This window comes from Hipposideros armiger, unplaced genomic scaffold (genome assembly GCF_001890085.2).
Source record: "Hipposideros armiger isolate ML-2016 unplaced genomic scaffold, ASM189008v1 scaffold_266, whole genome shotgun sequence".
In the NCBI taxonomy this organism is placed as follows: Eukaryota; Metazoa; Chordata; class Mammalia; order Chiroptera; family Hipposideridae; genus Hipposideros; species Hipposideros armiger.
The window spans coordinates 1077170-1096607 of NW_017731616.1; the positions used below are offsets into that span (position 1 = coordinate 1077170).

General features: G+C 46.7%; 1 protein-coding gene across 2 annotated transcripts in view; it reads left to right on the forward strand.

Moving 5' to 3' along the window:
- Window positions 1-19438, forward strand: part of GAD1 (glutamate decarboxylase 1) — a 39184-nt gene that overhangs the window by 2327 nt on the left and 17419 nt on the right. For both annotated transcript variants that reach the window (XM_019656789.1, XM_019656790.1), the window contains exons 3-6: window positions 3233-3295; window positions 9018-9176; window positions 10693-10935; window positions 15101-15191. In XM_019656789.1, coding sequence (XP_019512334.1) covers window positions 3233-3295; window positions 9018-9176; window positions 10693-10935; window positions 15101-15191 — 556 coding nt within the window. The remainder of the gene's footprint in view (window positions 1-3232; window positions 3296-9017; window positions 9177-10692; window positions 10936-15100; window positions 15192-19438) is intronic.

The following is a 19438-nucleotide window of genomic DNA, read 5'->3' on the forward strand; positions in this document are numbered from 1 at the left end:
GAAAGAAATGGGGCCCTGACCCGATCCGGGCCAGAGGTCGTTCTACTGACAGGGATGCTAGGCGATTCGGGGGCGCTGGAGAGTGAGAATCATGAAGGGGCAAAGTGGCAGCGATCCTTGAGGGTTGAGCTGCGAGGGATGTTCCGGCGGCGAGAGCGTTGTTTTTGTTGTCTTGTGTGTGCTTTCTTGCTCGGTGGGACGTCGAGAGTCAGTGTAGAGTTCGGTGTGAGGAGCCCCGAGTCTCAACGGGAATCGAGTTTTCTGTCTCCTGCTTTCGTTGGGACGAGATTAGACCACCACCCCCCCTCCTCCTTTCCCCCTGCGCTGTGCTCGAAGTCTATAATCAGCGGAAATTTCGACGTTAATTGCAGCTTTTAGAAAACTCGGGATCCCTAATTGCTCCAAATTTGCGTCGAGCTATTGACGAGTGAGGGAGAAGTCAGGGGCGAGAAAGGTGCATAAAATGGTTTGAGAATGAGCCTCGACATTTTAGACAATTAATTACATCTCAGAGACAAAAAAGAAAAAAGAGCGGACAGCATCCTGAGTGGTGAGAGGTGGGGAACCAGGAGGAGGCCAGAAGGTTTGCCAGGGCAGGAGGAGAGAGCACCCCTCTCTCTTCTCCCGGGCAGGAGACCTGTCAGCAATTGACACGTCCCAAAGAGGGAGGAAGAAACGGGGAACCAGATGGGGGGGGGAGATTTATGCTTCCCTACCCCTAGTTCAGTGTGCTTTTCAACCCATTTTGGAATCTGTCTTTAATTCAGATTGATTTCCTACCGTTCTATCGAGACATGGGGAAGAGAGAATTGTTTTTCTTTTTCCAATTTGGCTTGAAATGTGCCTCCCGCCAAATCTATCAGCTCCAGATAGTAACCGCCCTCAATTTTCTATATCAGTGGGGCTTAGGGATGGCAGTGTGTTTAGGAGGGCTTATTGCTGCGCTTTTATGGCACTTTCTATAAGCTTGAGAAAAACGTTGATTGTTTCCATCAACGAAGATAGGGAGTTGTTATGGGCTAAGACTCCCACCTCCCACCCCCACCCCTCACACCCGGCAACCCCTTGATGCTGCCACTGGCTCCCAGGCTAGAGGCCTTAAGTCCTTAGGCTGCATACGAGTTCCATTTGCAGCTCCCTCTCCCCGCCCCCCAGGCGAACTACAATTACCCAACACAACAAAGAGGGGCTCGGGAGAGCCGCTAGTCCTGGTGGCACGTGAACCGGGCACTGGCGGCAGAGCTGGCCGAAACAGGCCGGGAGGAACGCGAGGCCTGCGCGCCTTTGTCTGTTGCTCCGGCCTTCATGGCTTCCTTTTCCAGCCCTCTCAACATGTCCTGCCCCTCTTTTGCTGCGTGGTGGGGCTGGGAGGCCGTTGTGTTCACCTGTCCTTGAGGCGTGCACCCCCACTGCCAAGCCGCGCTCCCTCTTGCTTCTTCCCGGCGGCAGGCAGAGGTGGAGCGCCATGTGCTCAGCCCCAGGTCCGAGACCCAGTAGAGGCCTTGACCTGAGTTCGCACATGGCCTGGCGCAACCGGAAGCCGCTGAGGCAGAGGGAACGTAGTCGAGGACCCAGCTCGGAAAGAGCATGCAGCCACCAGTCCAGAGAACGCTGTCGCCGGTCCCCAACATCCCAGGCTGCACGCTAATGTCGGGCTCTCCATCCACCCTCTTCCTCTGTTGCAGATAACGTCCTCGCCCTCCCAGCTGGCGCCACTTCTCTGCCCCTGCAAGGTCTTCTAGGAGGTGGCCTTGCTCAATCTGCACAACCATATTCGGCCTCTTGCTCCAGCGACTCCTCCTTCTTGCTGTCCCTCCTCCCCCTCCACTCGCTACACTGAAAGGGCTCTCTGTTCCTCACCCCATCTCTCTTTCCCTTTCTTTCACTGTAATCCCCAGCTCTGAAAGGCAGAGCAATTGGTCTGAACTCAAATGCCCTAGCTGAGTGACCTTGGAAAACTTGCTTAGCCTCTCTGAGCCTCAATGTTTTTATTTGTAAAATGATTCTTAGATTAACATTCTTTTTGTTTCATAGGGTTGTTATGAAAATTAGCTGAGATGGGTGTTTAAAGTGGAAGTTCTTTATCGGGTGGAAATAGCTCTTTACCAGTTTGGTGTTATTATCAGGGTTTTGTTTTCGCACCGATTTCCTGTCTGTTGCAGGAACTCCATCTGTGACACGCCGTCTCGCTGAGTCGCGCTATTTCTTCTCCCCGCTGGGGTTCTGTTGTGCCTCGTTTTAATCGATGTCACTCTCCTTATCGCAGCCAACACTCGTGCAGGGCTGAAGGCACTGGTCAGGGTGGGGTGGGGGATGGGAGTGGTTGGAGGAGCTTTGCTTTGAAGGATCCGAAGGGAATTTCACGCTGGGCCCACCACGGCAGCTCACAAGCGGGCTCCGCGAGCACCCCTCCAGCTCCTTGTTGGAAGGTGAACCCGAAGGGCAGGATAGACCCTGAGGAGACTGGAAATACGGCAGGGCCTGGGTCCGCAGTTGGGACCCAGGGGAAAGGTGCTTGATTCCCTTCTCTTTCGTCTGCTTCAGACCCGAGATGTCGACGGAAGAGGGGGCCAGGGATGAGGACTGGATGCACACTATTGTCTTCCTGACTCCCTGGTCCAACTGAAGAGCAGCCATGCGAGCCCGATCATCTAGTCAAATACTATTTTTCACCCAATTAATTCTTGAACTCTTGCGCGACCCCATTTCATGCCAGTTTATTTTAAGCTGCCACTCCGCTGGAGACCCGCCAAGAAATTATGAGACGTGTTGGTCCCAGATGCCTCTGTGTTCTCTTTCCGGGCTGCTGTGGTAGCCCTGTGAGTCTGCGTAGCAGACACCAAGGGACAGGGCCTGGCGCGTGGGTATTGGGCAACTCGAGCTGCGGAGCCTGACCCTTTGCACTTCGGGTTAGCTTGCCTCACTCGGACCCTGCCTCCTCTGGGCTCCCTCGCGTGGGTCCCTTGGATTCCCGGCAGGGCGATGGTGCGCGGCCTCTCAGAGACACTGTTCTGTACCTGACGGTGGGAGCAGAAGGGGTGTGTGAATGGGGGCTAGGAGGGCGCGAGTCTGCTCGTTAGCCCACAGATCTGGCTCCTTACTCCTTTCAGGAAAGAGAATTTTAATGAGAAGTACAGGCGAAGACCTGCCTCACCCTCCCCAGAAATCCTTTGCCCTCGACCCGGTCCCCTACGGCCTGAGCCTCACTGATAGCACCTCTCTTGCTTTCTAGCGTATGACACCTGGTGCGGCGTGGCTCATGGATGTACCAGAAAACTGGGGCTCAAGATCTGCGGTAAGTGAAAGGGCCGGCTGGGGCCCGGCAAGGAGGCGCGCGGCAAGCGGGCTTTGAGGATTTGGGAAAGTGGGACGCACGTGGAAGGAGATCCCGGCCCTTGGGTATGGTTTTCTAATGTCCCTACAGCCCTGATGCCTGGCGGAGACACCCTCCTCTGCCCTCCCCTGACCTGGCCCCGAGGGACGTTTTCCGCGGCGTCCAGGACTACCTGAGACAGTGGGGCTCCCTTTGGGGTGTCTGGGCACGTGAGCGCGAGCACAGCGCCCCCCACCCAACCCCTGAGCGGCAGCCTGGCTATTCTTGCCCGGCGCCGGGGCGGTTCCAACGCTTATTCTCTGCTGGTGTCCAGAAGGTCTTGGAGAAAAGGTGAACTGGTCTGGCTTTCCTGGAGAGCAGGCCAATGGCTCGTTATCTGCCTAAGACGGTGGCTGACATGTTGTCCCCCTTCCCTTTCTACCATCGCGCGTTGAAAGTGGACTCTGACTTGAGATTTTTTTTGCCCCGAGATGCCATAACGGGTTTAGATTTCGTTCTTTGTGGCCTCGAAGGCCAAGAAAAAGGGATAGCCTGCGCCCCCGGTGGCCTACCTGGGAGAGGTGCGGGCAGCGCAGGCCCGAGGGTTTGCCTTTGAGGAAAGGAGGGAAGGGAAAGGAAGCAGGAGAGGGTGGGGGCCCGCAAGAGGGGAAGGGGGATGGGGGGGTCGGACGATTTGCCAGAGAGGAAGAGAAATAGATCTGGGAGCTGGAGAGGAGAAAGAACAGCTCTCCGGAGACGTGAGGGTCTGAAATGAAAACGCCCAAGGGATGTAATTTTTTTTTTTTTTAAGGAAAAAGGGAGATTTGTTCGAAGGGACACAGCCGAGTGGCTCCGGCTGAACAATGAGGATTTGCTTTTCTTGATACAAGTCACCGTCTAAAATCTCTAGCCTTATCGGGCCAGAAAATACGGACATCCCCGGGCAGGCGGGGGAGAGGCGGGGGAAGATTAACGAGGGTCTTATTAAAGAGCCATCCGTCAGCTGCTGTGTGCTGGAGATAGCAATAGAGCCGACACCAGGCGCGCCCGCCCTCCCCAGCCCGGGAGTGCGCCCCAGAACCATCAGCTAGCGGGTGTGCTCTGGGCCAGATCTTCCCAGCTTTCCTGTGTCCCGGGCCCTGGGGCAGCGGCAGTTTGTGGTTGGAGCAGAGAAGGGTTATTTAGCAGCTCCTGGGAACCACCCTCTCTTTCCCGCGTGGCCTGCATTTCTGGGACTCTCTTCCCTAGATCCCGGAAGCAGCATTTACTGTGAGGAAGGGTTGCTCAACTCCACACCTAGCCATTTTCCCAGGAAAGCCCACCCCTGCTTCGGGCCCCCAGGTTTGGCCCTCTCTGCAGCACGCGAGGCTGGGTCCCAGTTCCCGGAGGGCGGGGGCAGCTGGCAGCAGCAGTGCTTTGTTCTATAAATAGCTGCTCCCCCCGCCGCCATTCCACGCTTAATGGCCCGTTCCGCGCCAGGTCCCTTCGGCTAGGCGCTGGGCTTCGGCAGCAGTCATTGTCATGCAGCCGGGCAAGCAGAACTGAGCGAGCCCTGGGCGCCCTCCGCGGCAGAGGAGAGGGTGGGGGAGGCCTGGGGTGAGGGCTGCTTCCCCTAAGGTCCTGGCCCTTCCTGGGGGACAGCCCTCATCCACTTCCTATCCTCGGCCCAGGGGGTGCCCCCAGCTTCCCCGACTGCAGCCCCTGGGAGTCCGGGAAGAAAAAGGTCTAGACCCTCCCTTTGGGGAACACCCAAGTGTCCGGAAAGGGTAAAGGGGCAGGAAAGAGTTGAGATTCTCTGGGTCCCAGAGTGTGGATATCCGGGTTTGCATCAACTTTCCTTGAGGGAGAGCTCTTGGGCATTTGGGATTACCATCCTCAGTGAGTTTCTTCTCTGTTTCTACCCACTACACTAATTTCAGGAAAGTTGCAAACCACAGTGACAGGAGGAGAGGGCTGGTATTCCATTAAGGGGAAATTGCCTTCTGCTGAAGTGCATGCTTTTAGGGGCCACAGGTTAGGAGGCTTCACATGAAGTTTGATTCTGAAAGGAAAGAAAACACCAGGAACATTTATTTGCTTTCCATATTTTGGACCAACTCTGGCTTTCCATTTTAATCTAGTGGAGGCAAAGTGCAGTCTTTGGTTTTGACCGGAATCTACAACCCCCTCCACTCCCTTCATCCCAAACTTTCTGTGGCCTGAAGGGTGCCCTCTTGACCTGACACTATTTGGGGTTGGTTTGACCTTTCACCTTAAAATAGCAGAGGGACTAGACTGATGGTCCTCTTCTCACCTCCTAATCCATTGCTCTGATACCCCCCCAAGCTTCTTCAGTGTCTTGCCAAGATTTGACGCGCCCCCCCCATTTCCCTACTCCCCTTCCCTGGTACCCCTGGGAATAAAGCTGCAAGGTAGACCTTGGGTCTCAGCAGCAGTACCCTTAGCTCTGGAGACAGAATCCTCTGAGAGAATAATCAGCTATAAGAAACCCAGGGTCTTGTCAAGAGGTACAGAGTAGGTTGCCTACAAGCATGGTGGCATGACCTAAATAAAAGGAGATGCAGGGAGCCCTAAGTTCTGGCTCTGGGCTCTGCTAACTTCCCAGTGTGCCCTTGGGACTCCCTCATTTATCTATGCAGAGGTCCCAAACTGGCTGCTAGTTACAGCCTCTGAGCTCTTTTATTTAACCCATGCATTGTGTGTGTGTGTGTGTGTGTGTGTGTGTGTGTGTGTTTAATTTTGTGTCAGTTGCCAACTTTTAAACAGAGAGACTTCAAATATTCTGTATTTCTGGCTTCTCTTGAAATAAAAAAGGTGGGGGTAGGGGAGATCTGGGAGGGTACTGTTAGCTAATAAAAGTCAGAAAAAGAGCCCCTTCCTCTAGGGAGATGCAATTCCATACCACAGCTTAGTGAGGAGAACAGGACGGCTGGGCTTCAGGCCCCATTTACCCTCTTGGCCATGTGCTTTTATGCCACTCACAGCTCTCTGCTCCACTTGGAAACAGCTGGCTCTAGTCAGGTGCTCTTTCATTCCCCACACTTCCTCCCACTCACCAGGCCCCCTAGTCCTTTGAGTTTGGGGCAGTGTGAGAAACCAGCAGCAGAATCTCCACACAGCCCAGAGGTGGAGTCCTAACAGGGCTCGCCTCCTCTCCTCCCCTTGAAACTAGCCTGTGCTACAACCTGACCAAAGCCAACTGCAGTCTCAGCTCTCCTCTGTTTTGCATCTTTCTTTGCCTTTTAAGAATGTTGAGCTGAGTTACCAGTACAGCCTTAATGTACCTAGGTCCTCACAGCTGGGGTGTAGAGCAAAAGGGAGTACAGTCGGACTCAGTCTCAGGGACTCTTGGCTACACACTGAACTCAATGTCATCTACCGCCTGGTCATCCTTGGAGAGGCATATGGTTCTTTCCAGAGCCTCTCAGAGCCCAGAAAGGCTTGGCTTCTTTACCTTTTATGAGGCTCCCGGTATTTTCAAAAACAAATACCTTCTAAGAAATTGTTATTCCAATAACAATATACATTGCTTATTTTATGAAATTAATGGTTTTTGCCACAAATTGTAATGCAATGTAAGTGTACTCTAAGATCACTACAGGATTTATACTACAGAAAATATTGACTCCTAGTGCACCCCAGGGAGTGTGATCCAGGAAGGGGATGCAGGTTTGAAGTTGTGTCACAGTTGTCATCTCTCAACCCTTCAGGACACCTCTGTGAATGCCTGTGTCAAAACCTCCTTTGGAGATAATATCCAAAGCCTAAGGGGAGGTCTAGGTCCTGCAGCTGCCCACAGGAAAGGCGTTTCTAAGGGGTCTCAGGTGGGGAGACTTAAGGCTTTACCCGGGAGTGAGTCAGAGCCAGCCAAAGGTTAAGGACCTAAAAGTTAGAGTTCAGCAGGCAGGACCTCATTTGCATTAAGCCACATGGATTTGGTCTTTTCAACCTGGCAAATTTCCACAGCTCCCTGTTCCGGAAGCAGGGGAGCAGTCTGGGAATTCAGGAACCAGGTGATCCTGCTTCCCTCTGGCAAATGAGTGCTGGCTCCTGGTTTTGGGCTCTGGGGATTTGGAGGAGGAATTCAGAAAGCAGGAGGAGAGGTGAGGGAAAAGAGATAAGCTCCATCTTTATATCCAAGTGTGGGGTTCTACTATAATGTATTTCTCCCTTCTGATGCCCTTTAGATCTTTAGTGATAAGTTTACAAGGTGCTGGGAGAATGAAGTGGCTGGTGCCACTGCCTTCCTATTCTTCCCTCCAAAAATAGACGCCACTCCAGTGTGTGGGAGGACTCTAATCGCTGCAGCCTTCCCCCTGCTTCCCTCCTTCCTTCACCCCTCACCATTGAATTGCAGTCTTGGGGAAGTAAAGCAGAATTCCCCAGATTAACTTGCCTCTCCTTGAACCTCCTGGGACTTTACTCCAAGCCTGCCTTATGACGCATGTGACTCCCCCCAAGGATCTTGGTACTTACAAAGACAGCTTTGGGGTCACCAGGAAGTTTAGGACTCTCTTCCTCTTTTCAGTGTGCTGCATTGCTGGCTCAGGGCTAAGTCTGAGGCTGAATTGGAGGCGATGCTGAGGGAAGGAGCAGGTCTGCAGGCCCTGAGCCCAGAGGGGATGGGTGGAGGTACTGAGGGACACTGTGGGCTCCAACTTAGCAGAGTCTCCAGCCCTTTGGGCTCAACCTGTGTCTCTGTTTGCTGCTGGTGGTGTTTGCACAGATCACCTCAGACCAGGGAGATCCATTCCTTCTGAGGAGCAGAGGAGAGGTGCCCTGAATCCCATCCTGGGCTCGGAGTTCATCTCCAGGGACTTCTTGGATGGCTTTCTAGCTTTATTACAACATTGGCCACCATCAGCCAAACTGCAAGCTCCTGGAGGACAGAGGATCTGTCTCATTTATTTTTATAGGTCCCCCATCCTGAATGCTTAGCAAAGTGCTTTTCCACAATAGGTGCTCAGTAATTAAATGTCACCACACATAAGATTTTTTTTTTAGCTGAGCCATCCTGCCACCTGTTGGCAGCTCAGCGGCAGCTCAGTGGCAGCTCAGCTCAGGCCGGACTCGAACTGCTGTTGCACCCTTGAGCGAGCTCTTAACCAACTGAGCCACTCGGCTGGCCCACCACACATAAGATTTTAAGCTTTGTTAATCTCTTTCCCCAATACCTTTACTCAAGGACAGGGAAAGCTGCACTTCAGGTTTGGGTCAGAAAAAGTACACTTACATTCAACCTGTAAGCTGTACCTGGCTCCCCGGGGTAAAACATCTTCTTTAATCCCCAGTGCTGGTCCTCACTCCCTCCTCCCTCTGGTTGTATAACCCCTAAACCCAGTGCTGGCAGCATCCTCTCCAATTGCATCCTTCCCTCAAAACCCCATCCTGGGGCTGGTTAGTGGAGTGGAAGCTGTCCAATTGACTTAACTCTGAGTTCACTGTCATGTTCAGAGAAGAGAATGGGCTTTGCTTACTGTTTGTCTCTCCTGCATGACTGGATCTGTGCCACTGATGGCACTTGGCACTGCCCCCTCCCCGCCTGAAGGCAAGCAGTGCCAGGGCCCTTATACTTAAAATGCAGACACTCAGCTTCTCTGGAGAAACGAGAATGCGGCTTGGATTGTCTCGACCTGGCTTAGCAGCTGACCCTCTGAGGCTGGAGTTCAGTGCACTACCTCTGACCCAGCTTCTTGTGCTACAGGCTTCTTGCAAAGGACCAACAGCCTGGAGGAGAAGAGCCGGCTTGTGAGCGCCTTCAAGGAGAGGCAGTCCTCCAAGAACCTGATTTCCTGTGAAAACAGTGACAGGGATGGCCGCTTTCGGCGCACGGAGACCGACTTTTCCAACCTGTTTGCTCGAGGTAGTCCCTCCTCCCCATCCCCATGCCCCCAGCCCTAGTACTATTGAGTAGGTCCCCTATTTGAGTTTCTTGACATTTTCCTGAAATTTTACTTCTTTTACCAAAAATGTCATTACTTTCCCTGAACCATCATGAAACTATTGGGTTGTCGGAAAAGTTATGATGCATTTTTGCAACGAAAAACACAGAAAAACATACACCATGACTTTTCCGACAACCCAATACTTTTTAAAAAATTTTTTATTATGAAATACACATTTTTTAGAATTAGTTTCAGCCCCAATACTTTTTTAATATTTGAATCCCTCCTTCCTTAGTGCCCAGGTCTCCATTGTTTTGGAAGTTGGATGAGGGCAGTCAATAAAACAGTCAACTCTAAAGGCAATTGCAGGGACAAATATGGATTCATAGAATCTCAGAATCTGAAGGGCTGTTACATAAAAAAAAAAAACCCAGGTAATTCCCTTAATAGCATTTATCCTCCTTGGTTGGCAACAGCAACGACAAAATCACCCTGTGTGAAGCTGTATGACTGGGCTGCATAACCATGTGCTGTCCTGAAACTCATTTTCCTTTTGGAGATCTTTCACTAATTACTGCTGCCCCCACGTTACTGGTTTGAGGAGGTGCTTTCCCAGGCTCTGACTCCCAAATATCCCAAAGGTAAACCCACCACCATCTCCTTTTGTTAACTCTTCACAGGCCAGAGAGGCCAGACCAGAATAGTTAACAAGACTTCAGTAAACCTCAGAGATAATCCAGGGACTAGACACAGCACATAACATATAGCGAATCTGCTCGTGAGCTATGGCTGACAACCTCATTTGGGACCATCTACAACTTTCCTCCCTAACCCCTCAACCTGACTCTGCCTAACAGAGGCAGTAACCCAGAGTTACCTGCAGATGTCCCAAAGTTCAGGTCTGAAAGGATGAGGTTAAGGGGGAGGTGGGAGTTCCCGCTCCCACTTTTCTGAGTCCCATCTTTTAGTTTTAGTTTCCTATCTAAGGGCACCACAAAGGACCACCCTCTTCAGGGGAGACCTCAGCTTCTACCCACAGAGGCCTTACCTCCGCCATCAACAGATCAAGCATGTCATGACACCAAACCCAAAGCCTGGTGTCTGAATCAGATGTACAGGGACACACCTGGTACCAGGGGAGCAAGATGGTAGCCCCCTCCATCACACACCTGACAGGTGCCCAGTCAGCCTGCAAATGGACAACTGCAGTGGCAGGCTGCTCACGACCTCTCAAAACACTCCATTTCATTGGTGAGCAGCCTAACTATCAGAAAGTCTGTGAACCCCCAGAAAGCGTATGGAAAATTTCTGTGTATATGCATTTATGCTTTTTTTCTGGGGAGATGGTACATGAGATTCTCAATGTGTATACATACCCTGGAATGAATACAGGCCTATAAAGATATCATGGCTGATATTAGGGATTTCTGAGCATAGAAAAACCAGATATGAGTCAGGTGATAACCACTTGTTGGCTTTCCCCGACCCCCTCAGATCTGCTTCCGGCTAAGAACGGGGAGGAGCAAACTGTGCAGTTCCTACTGGAGGTGGTGGACATACTCCTCAACTATGTCCGCAAGACATTCGATCGCTCCACCAAGGTGCTGGATTTCCATCACCCACACCAGCTGCTGGAAGGCATGGAGGGCTTCAATTTGGAGCTCTCCGACCATCCTGAGTCCCTGGAGCAGATCCTGGTTGACTGCAGAGACACCCTGAAGTATGGGGTTCGCACAGGTAAGGGTGAGAGTCAGGTGGACATGCGGGTGGCACCCTTGCCCTGCACCACACCCTTGCTAGTTGTGAGGATGTCAAATTCATGTTAAAAGAGAAACACAAGCCTAGTGAGGAAAGGCAACAAAGTGATCAGTGACCACACAATGACCTCGGGCAGTGACAGTTAATGGAAGGCCCCAACCCTAGCAAAAGCCCATCATCATTTATTGTTGCAAAGGTAAATTTAAAAGATATACAGTTACGTGGTGCTAAGCCAAGTTCTGTATAAAGAGCCTTCATTCTTGCTTTTAGGCTATTCACAACCTGAAGAGAACAGAACCACACATCCCCCACTTCTTTTCTCTCCTCCATTTTCATGCTTATTTCATTCTGATAAACCTGAAACTGGGGAGAATTGGGCCCATTTCCCTCCCTTTCTATATTAGTTTCCAAGGGTTGCTGTAAGACCTTACCACAAATGGGGTGACTTAAAATAGAAATTTATTCTCTGCCAGCTCTGGAGGCTAGACATTCAAAATCAAGGCATCTGCAGGGTCATGCTCTCTTTGAAGGCTCTTGGGGAGGAACCATCCTTGCCTTTTCCAGGCCTTAGTGGTGGCGGGCATTCCTTGGCATGTAGACAGGTGCATGGCTCTGATCTTTGCCTTCACCTCGTGTGGCATTCTCCCTGTGTGAGCATGTCCCAATTTCTCTCTTCTTATGATACTAGTTTTTGGATTAGGGCCCAACCTAATCCAGGATGGCCTCATCTTAACTTGATAACGTCTACAAGGACCCTATTTCCAAAAAAAAGTCACTCACAGGGACCAGGGGTTAACACTTGAATATATCTTTTTGAGAGGTACAACATTTCTTGGCTAAGTCAAAAAGTCCGTCTCCCCCCCACACACACACACTTGCATCCTACTCCTACTCTGGAGTTTAGACACCCTGAACCTGATCTCCAACAGGAAGCCCTGAAGGATGTCCTCTTGCCTCCTTTTCATGTTACATGAACCCTCTCTAATTAGCACGCCTGGCCAAAGTGGTTACTTTCCAATTGTCTCAAGTTCAAGGACTTTTTGGATTTCTGGCTATTTCTAAGCCTAGGAGTGAAACTGTTTTCTTCTCCCTACTCCCTTTCCCCATGGCAGCCTGGCTTTCCTGAGCGTTTGGGCAGATAGATTTACAGGAACTGGCAGTCCATGGCATAGCTGCCAATGCAGGGGAGCCCCTGGGGCCACAACTGGTAGCCCCGTGTTCTTTTTTTCTTTCTTTCTTTTTCCCTTTTCTTTATTATCCCTCTCACTCTTCCTAGTCATTGGAAAGTGTGGCTGGGAAGAGTGGTGGTGATAGGGCTGAGTAAGGCTATTAGATATCAAAAACAGTGTTGTAATGAAATAATGAAGCTGGCTAAAAAGGCATTTTTTGAGTATTACTTCCCACTTTTATATTTTTTTGGGGGGCATTTGATATTATTTTATATTAATTTCAGGTATACTGCATAGTGGTTAGACTTCATATAATTTAAGAAGTGATCCCCCTGACTAATCTAGTGCCCACCTGGCACCATACATAGTTATTACTATATTATTGACTATATTCCCTATGCTTTTTTACTTTACATCCCCATGACTATTTTGTAACTACCAATTTGTACTTCTTAATCCCTTCCCCCTTTTCACCCATTCCCCCAGCCCCCTCCCATCTGGCAACCATCAAAATGTTCTCTGTGTCTATGAATTTGTTTCTGCTTTGTTTTATTTTTTTTATTGTTGTTGTTCTTTAGATTCCACATTGAGTGAAATCACATTGCATATGCCTTTCTCTGTCTGACATACTCCACCCAGCACAATACCCTCCAGGTCCATCCACGCCACTGCAGATGGCAAGAACCCATTTCCTTCCATGGCCAAGCAACGTTCCATTGTATATATGGACCACCTCCTCTTTATCCATTCATTCATCGACTGACACCCAGGCTGCCTCCCTCCACCTCTTAGCCATTGCAAATAATGCAGCAATGAACATATGGATGTACATGTCCCTTCAAAGTAGCATTTTGGGTTTCTTTGTATAAATACCCAGAAGTTGGATTACTGGGTCTTTCTTTGTCTCTTGTTATAGCCTTTGTTTTAAAGTCTATTTTGTCTGGTATAAGTATTGCTACCCCAGCTGGGGTTTTTTGTTTTTGTTTTTTTTGTCTCCATTTTCATGAAATATCTCAAAAAGGCATTTTTAAATAAAGAATCCCAAACAGCTTTTGAAGTCTGCCAACACCACTGAAATAAGTGTAGCTTCTTTGAATAATGGCAGGATAGACTTAAATTATATTACAAAGTCTGTGTTTGATTTTTAAAGAAAAGCAAGTTTATCAAGTTAGTTACATCTCACCTTGGTCTGATGGCTAACCCATTCCTGATGGAGATCAAGTAGTGTTATTTGGCTGAATAAAACAAAGTCAGCCTTTTCCATGTATGTTTTAGCTTAACTTGCATTGGTCCAATGTTTTTATTTTGTCTGGTCACTCTATATAAACTTTCTCAGACAGATTAGACCACATAAATTTATAATTAAAGCCCAAAATAGTGTTGTCCCTCAAAGAAAAATACATGGAGTTGTCATAATAGCAACTCATATTGCCTACAAAACTGAAGCCTCATATGGTCAGAGAAGCATGGACTCTTATTAGTCCAGTGTATAAATCCACTTAGATAGTCACCCTGCAGCCAGCCATTCACCCTTGTTCTTCAGAGCGGCTTCTGGGAGAAGATATTTGCATCTAGAGAGTGTAAAAGCTTTGATCCTGGCAAAGTGTACTGTGGCTGCCATGTTAAAGTAGTCCCTGGATGCTGATCTCTAATTTAGATGTAGATAGAGTGATAGGGTAAACCCTGCAGGTAGCTACACACAGTGGAATATATATATATTAACACTGAGCAAAGTAGAGTAAAATGGGCTAACTTAAGTCACTTAGTCTACTCGAATGTCTGGAATCTGGCTCCATACTTACACAAAGCTTACTGTTTATGCTTCTTTTATTCTTTCTAAAGATCAGTATTATGTTTTACTGATTAGTATTAGGACTCTTGAGAATGCAGGGTTTGGAATATTCTGATATAAGAAGTCATAGCTGTTCTGAATAAGTCACCATCACATAGAGGGAAGAACAAATATTCTCAGAGAGGGGACTTAGACCAGGAACATTCAAATGCTAGCTTTCTGACAGTTCTTTCAGAGGCAAAAGCAATTTCCACTGGAAACACAGCAGTCAGCATATATTTCTAACACCAGTTCTTTATCATGTACCTCTAGATAATCTATGGCGCTGACTTCTTCGGGACAGCCAAGCCAAGCCAGCTGATGTAGAGTTGAGTTTTCCTGTGAATGCCAACTTAGCCAAAACTTGGCAATAAACATGAATTTGCTGAGAACAAAGCCTGTGAAAGCATACACTGGGTTGCAAAGGGCTTTAGAGTTATATAGCAAGAACAATTATTTTACCAACAACTCAAAGTATATGAGGCTGTGTCCGCCCCTGTTTCACAAAGGAGATGCCAGATCATCTCAGCAATAAATTTAGTTTAACAGTCACTTGACTATATATAGATAAGATACACCAATGACTGACATCATATTTGACTGACACAGAGACCCAGAGAGTGATGGCATGCCCTCAGCTGGTACCTTCTCCAGGCTTGGTTTGATCCACAGAGCCACGAACTTCCTCTAAGGCCTGTAGCCTCTCCTCCATCAGTAAACCTTGATTTGGGGGGATTAAATCCCTGGGATGTTAAATTGAAAGTTGAAACATTTATGGAGAAAATCAGGACCACAACATCCTGATTTGTAATTAAAAAATAAATGCAGCAGAGGAGTTCATCTGGAAATCAAATAAGATATCAGAAAGATTACTAGTTTCATGACATTGGATTTTTTTTAAAAGCATTATGCTTTAGAAACATATAAATTTGGGGGACACCATTAATGCTAAAAGTTTATATAGGATTAGTCAACCTGACCTTCTAGGGTGAGTTAACCTGACCTTCGTTTTCTATATTTTTGAGCAGCTCTGTTAAATAGACCATTAGAATGGAGGCCCCATACCTGTGGCCTGGTAGAACAGGCATTTGCTTTGAAAATAGCTGGGTTTGCCTTGATGCTTGCCTATTACTCACTTCTCTAGGTCATCCTCGATTTTTCAACCAGCTCTCCACTGGACTGGATATCATTGGTTTAGCCGGAGAATGGCTGACATCAACTGCTAATACCAATATGTAAGTCCCACATATTATTTTCATATAAGCAACCATGATGTATGATTATGGCCTGTTACCTTAAAAAGTCCAATTTTAATGGTTCTATAATAATTTTATCACAGTTGTCCTAGTTTTCTTTTAAAATCTTTTAGGTTTATCAGTTCTGACTTAGTAGTAGATAATCAATAAACTATTTTAATTGAATAATGCAGTTTAATTAGAGCATGGTCATGAGAAATAGTAACTCTAGCCTTCAACATTTAGTGTGAATTTCATGTTAAAAGGCTCCATATTTATTAATGATGTATCTAAACAGGTCATGTTTTGGAGTATGATCTTGGTCCATTTCCTATCCTAGCACATTGGTCCTTATCATTTAGGTCATATTTCCTTTATTAGTAAAGCTTCCATAAAGCCACAAACTAATGTGATCAACCTATTCCTTAGCTGAAAATTCCAAAACAAAATTACAAGTTGATGGAGGGCCATCATAGCCTACTGAGTAACGTCTTTCCTCTCAACACGATGATAGTGTTTTACTACTATCTATACACCCAGACAATGATACCACACTCTATTACAGTATCCAGGGAAAATAATGAAACAAGTTTCTTACAATAGTTTTAAAATAACTACATAAGAATTATATGGGTTTTAGTCACTGTGGAAATATTTAGAAAAATGATCATCCACTTTTTAAGTTCATGGTAAAGTAGATTTGTACAATGAATTTAGGTGAAAAGGTGGTATTATTTAAAATGAGAAATTCCATTTGACATCAAGATAGAGTGTAAGCTATTAAAATTCAAGGTATTCTGTTTTTTCTTAAGCTACTCCCAGTGACAAACCCTGAAGGGGTACTTGAAAATTACATTTTGATGCGTGTGTGTTCCAAAGCTGTTTTATGCTATGACTCAAAATAATTAACATTCAGAAAAGTTTCTATTAATTAAGGATTCTTGCTTTGTTTGCTAATTTAAAACAACAATGACAGACTTTTAAAAGCAGATGTGACAAGTGAAGCCTTTAGTGCTAAAAGGCGTAAAAGAATAAATTGATTGAAATCGGAAATGGTTTTCATGCTCCCTGCTTGCAAGTCATGGTTAACTTCATGAAGTGTCCTTATTGGATCACGAGGCTGCGGAGGGCAGAAAGGAATTCAGATCAAATATACAATTGCTTGTGTGGCTCTTCAGACAAAAAACTCACCTTTGCAATGTTTACTATAGTATGATTTGTGAGAGAAAAATACATCAGCAAGAAAAGACATCATAATATACTAATTATAACTTGAAAAGACACTAATACTTAATGGGAGCATCTCATTAAGGAACTATTTTAATTAGAAAGTACAGTTTTTTTAAAAAACGTAACTCTTTGGAAACTAAGTGAGAAAAATAGAGTAAAAACTATGTCTCCGTTAAGGGCCAAATACCCATATTAATTTAGGCACTGAATCCACCCAGTGCCTTTAAGTGTGTATTCTGTAGGCCTCTCGGCTGCAATTGCCTAATATATATAGCCCAATATCCAGGTAAATAAGAGGAACCTATCCCTTTGAACCATTTATGACCACATATTCTCCTAAAAGGCTTTTTTCAACCAGAAAGAGCTCACAAATTCTCATTTTGTGTGTGTGTGTGTGTTCATAAAATCAAACTTCCTTACTCTTCCCTTCCCTCAGCTCAGCCATGAAACACTAAAATATTGGGCTGTCGGAAAAGTCATGATGTGTTTTTGCAACGAAAAACATAGAAAAAATACGTCATGACTTTTCCGACAACCCAATATATCCCAGCCTTCTGAGGTCAAGGCCAATCCAACTAAATGGCACATAGTAATTGCAGCTGTACTGAACAATGGATATTTATAAAATATTATCCGATTCCAACCAGATCGATAGAGAAGGTTATTTAAAATAGTGAAATCATTTCTGTCCATTCTGGAGACAAGGCATTGTCTGAAGAAATAATGATTATCTAGAAATTGTTCTTAGCCAGTTCTTCTGGAAGATCATGAAATGTGGCAGTGCTGTCAGGAGTTTATGCAGAAATTTGCTCCCTTGTGAGAATTTCTTCTCCAACTGGGAACAGTGTTCAAAATAAGTCTGGGGAAAAAATGAGAAAAGGCTCTTTCTTTGGCAGGGTAGAATTTAATTAGTGATATACTCATTTTTTTTTTACCTGCACTATCATTGAACTTGGGTGGTATTGGTAATAGAAAATAATAGTTATATTCCTCAGTATAGCCTTTTAAGAAGAACTATCCAATATCCTAATTCAAGTGGCAAAGTCTTAGGTATCTGACAGAATAAAAAGAACAGTATCCAGGGGATTTATGTTCATCACCTATACTCACCTGTGCATATATCTTTGAAATATATTCTTCCAAGCAAGGACCCAGTGAAGATCCAAAGAAAACTTCACAAATGTGTAGTTGTCCATGGCATCTACAGCTCTTTTGTTCCAAAATGGCCACCAAGCACAACTGTGCAGGTTGAGCGGTGTCCCTATGTGAAAAACAGTCTGCCCCCAAGCACCTGCAGACAATACATAATCTTTATGATGAGATCTATCACAGCCCCCTATTATGAGGTTATGATTTCAACTATCTAGTGCTTGATTTTCATAGAAATGACACAGAAGAAATTTCCTAGGGTGTTATCAGTCATTTTGTACCATGAGGCACGTTGCTAGAGGAGCCTGCAGTAAGCAGCTTTTGTTTGTCATAGGAAAGCAGCTGTGATGCAAAGGACTTGGAATTCTGACTCTGAAACAAACTAACTGTAAGATCACAAAACAAATCACCAATTTTCTCTGAATCTCAGTTTGTTCCTCAGAAAACTGGAGGATAATATTACCCATCCTACAGAGTGGTTCTGAAGACTAAAAAAGGCACCAGTCTTAAGTACTCAGTGTATGCAAGGTGCAGTGCACACACCTAAGAAAGGCAGCCACCCCACAGGTCACTGTTGCCATTCGAGACCCCCTCCCTTCAGCCTCTCAGCTCTTATGTTGCTGTCTCTTATCATCTCTGGACACCAGAGGGGCTCACTAAGTTCCCCTCAGGTGTGTTAGCTTTTAAGGTGAAGATAGACCACCTGTCACATCTGTAAGGGGCGGGGGGAATCTAAGAGGAATGTCAAGATAGGGAGTCAACATAGAAAATTATTTCTTTCTCTTGTTAAAGAAGTTTCCAGTTTAAAGTCACCAGGGATCCAGATTCCTTGTGCCTTTGTGATCCACACTGTAGCACGCAGCTCTCATCTTCCGTCTCCTGATGGTGCAGGCTGGCGGCTGGAGCTCTAGCATCACTTCTGTGTTTCAGAGCTCAGGAAGGAGGACGGGGGAGGAAGAGATAGAGGAAGGAAGGGCAAAAGGGGAGTATGCTCTTTCCTTCTAAGAAACTGCAGAAGCTCCACACAACATTTCCCATAGCATCTCTTTAACCGCTACTAAGTGTCACGGCCACACCTAGGGAGGCTGGAAAATGGAGTCTTTGATCTGGGTGAATTGCCACCCTGAATAAAATTGAGTGAAGCAAGAAAAGATTGATACTGGTTAGCAACCAGCAGATTCTGCCACAAAGAAATACAGCTTCTTAACAATTTGCCTTGGTTCTGAGTGAGAATCCCACTGGGAAGGTGAGTGGAGCCACTGAAAAAGGGCTAACTCACTACCTTACTCAGAATATACAAAGGCTCAGAAGTCTTCTTTAATGTCATGTCATGAATGTCACCAACCAATTGTTTTCAATCCTTACTTCCAATCCCATGTTGTTACCCTTCAACCCAGAGATTTTGGCAGGTTTAGTTTCTTGTACTCTGATTCTGAAATATAACCTTGTACTCTAACTTTAGCATCTAACCAGCTTCTTCTGAATCCATATTTGACCTTTGATTTTTTGATTATCTGTCATTTAAGGAAGGGGCACCTAACCTGGAGTCCAGGTTGCGAGAGAGGAGTTTCCTTCGATTGCATACCAAATGATGTGCACATCCTCACTTTCTTCCCGGAGAGAGGGACCATAGCTTTCTTAGGAGTCCCAAGGGGGTTTATGACCCCAATTAAGTTAAGAACCAGTGCTCTAGGGTGAACTTTGAGGCCTTCTATAAGGCTTTGGGTGCAGGCTAACTACCAGTTGTAAACGCAGCCCAGGATAGGAAGGCAGGGTCACAGAAATGTCAGATGTAGGACATACCATGTTAGCCCATGTGTCAGGCCTAGCTGAGGATCAACTGCCATGGTGCAGCCTGTCTGATTCTA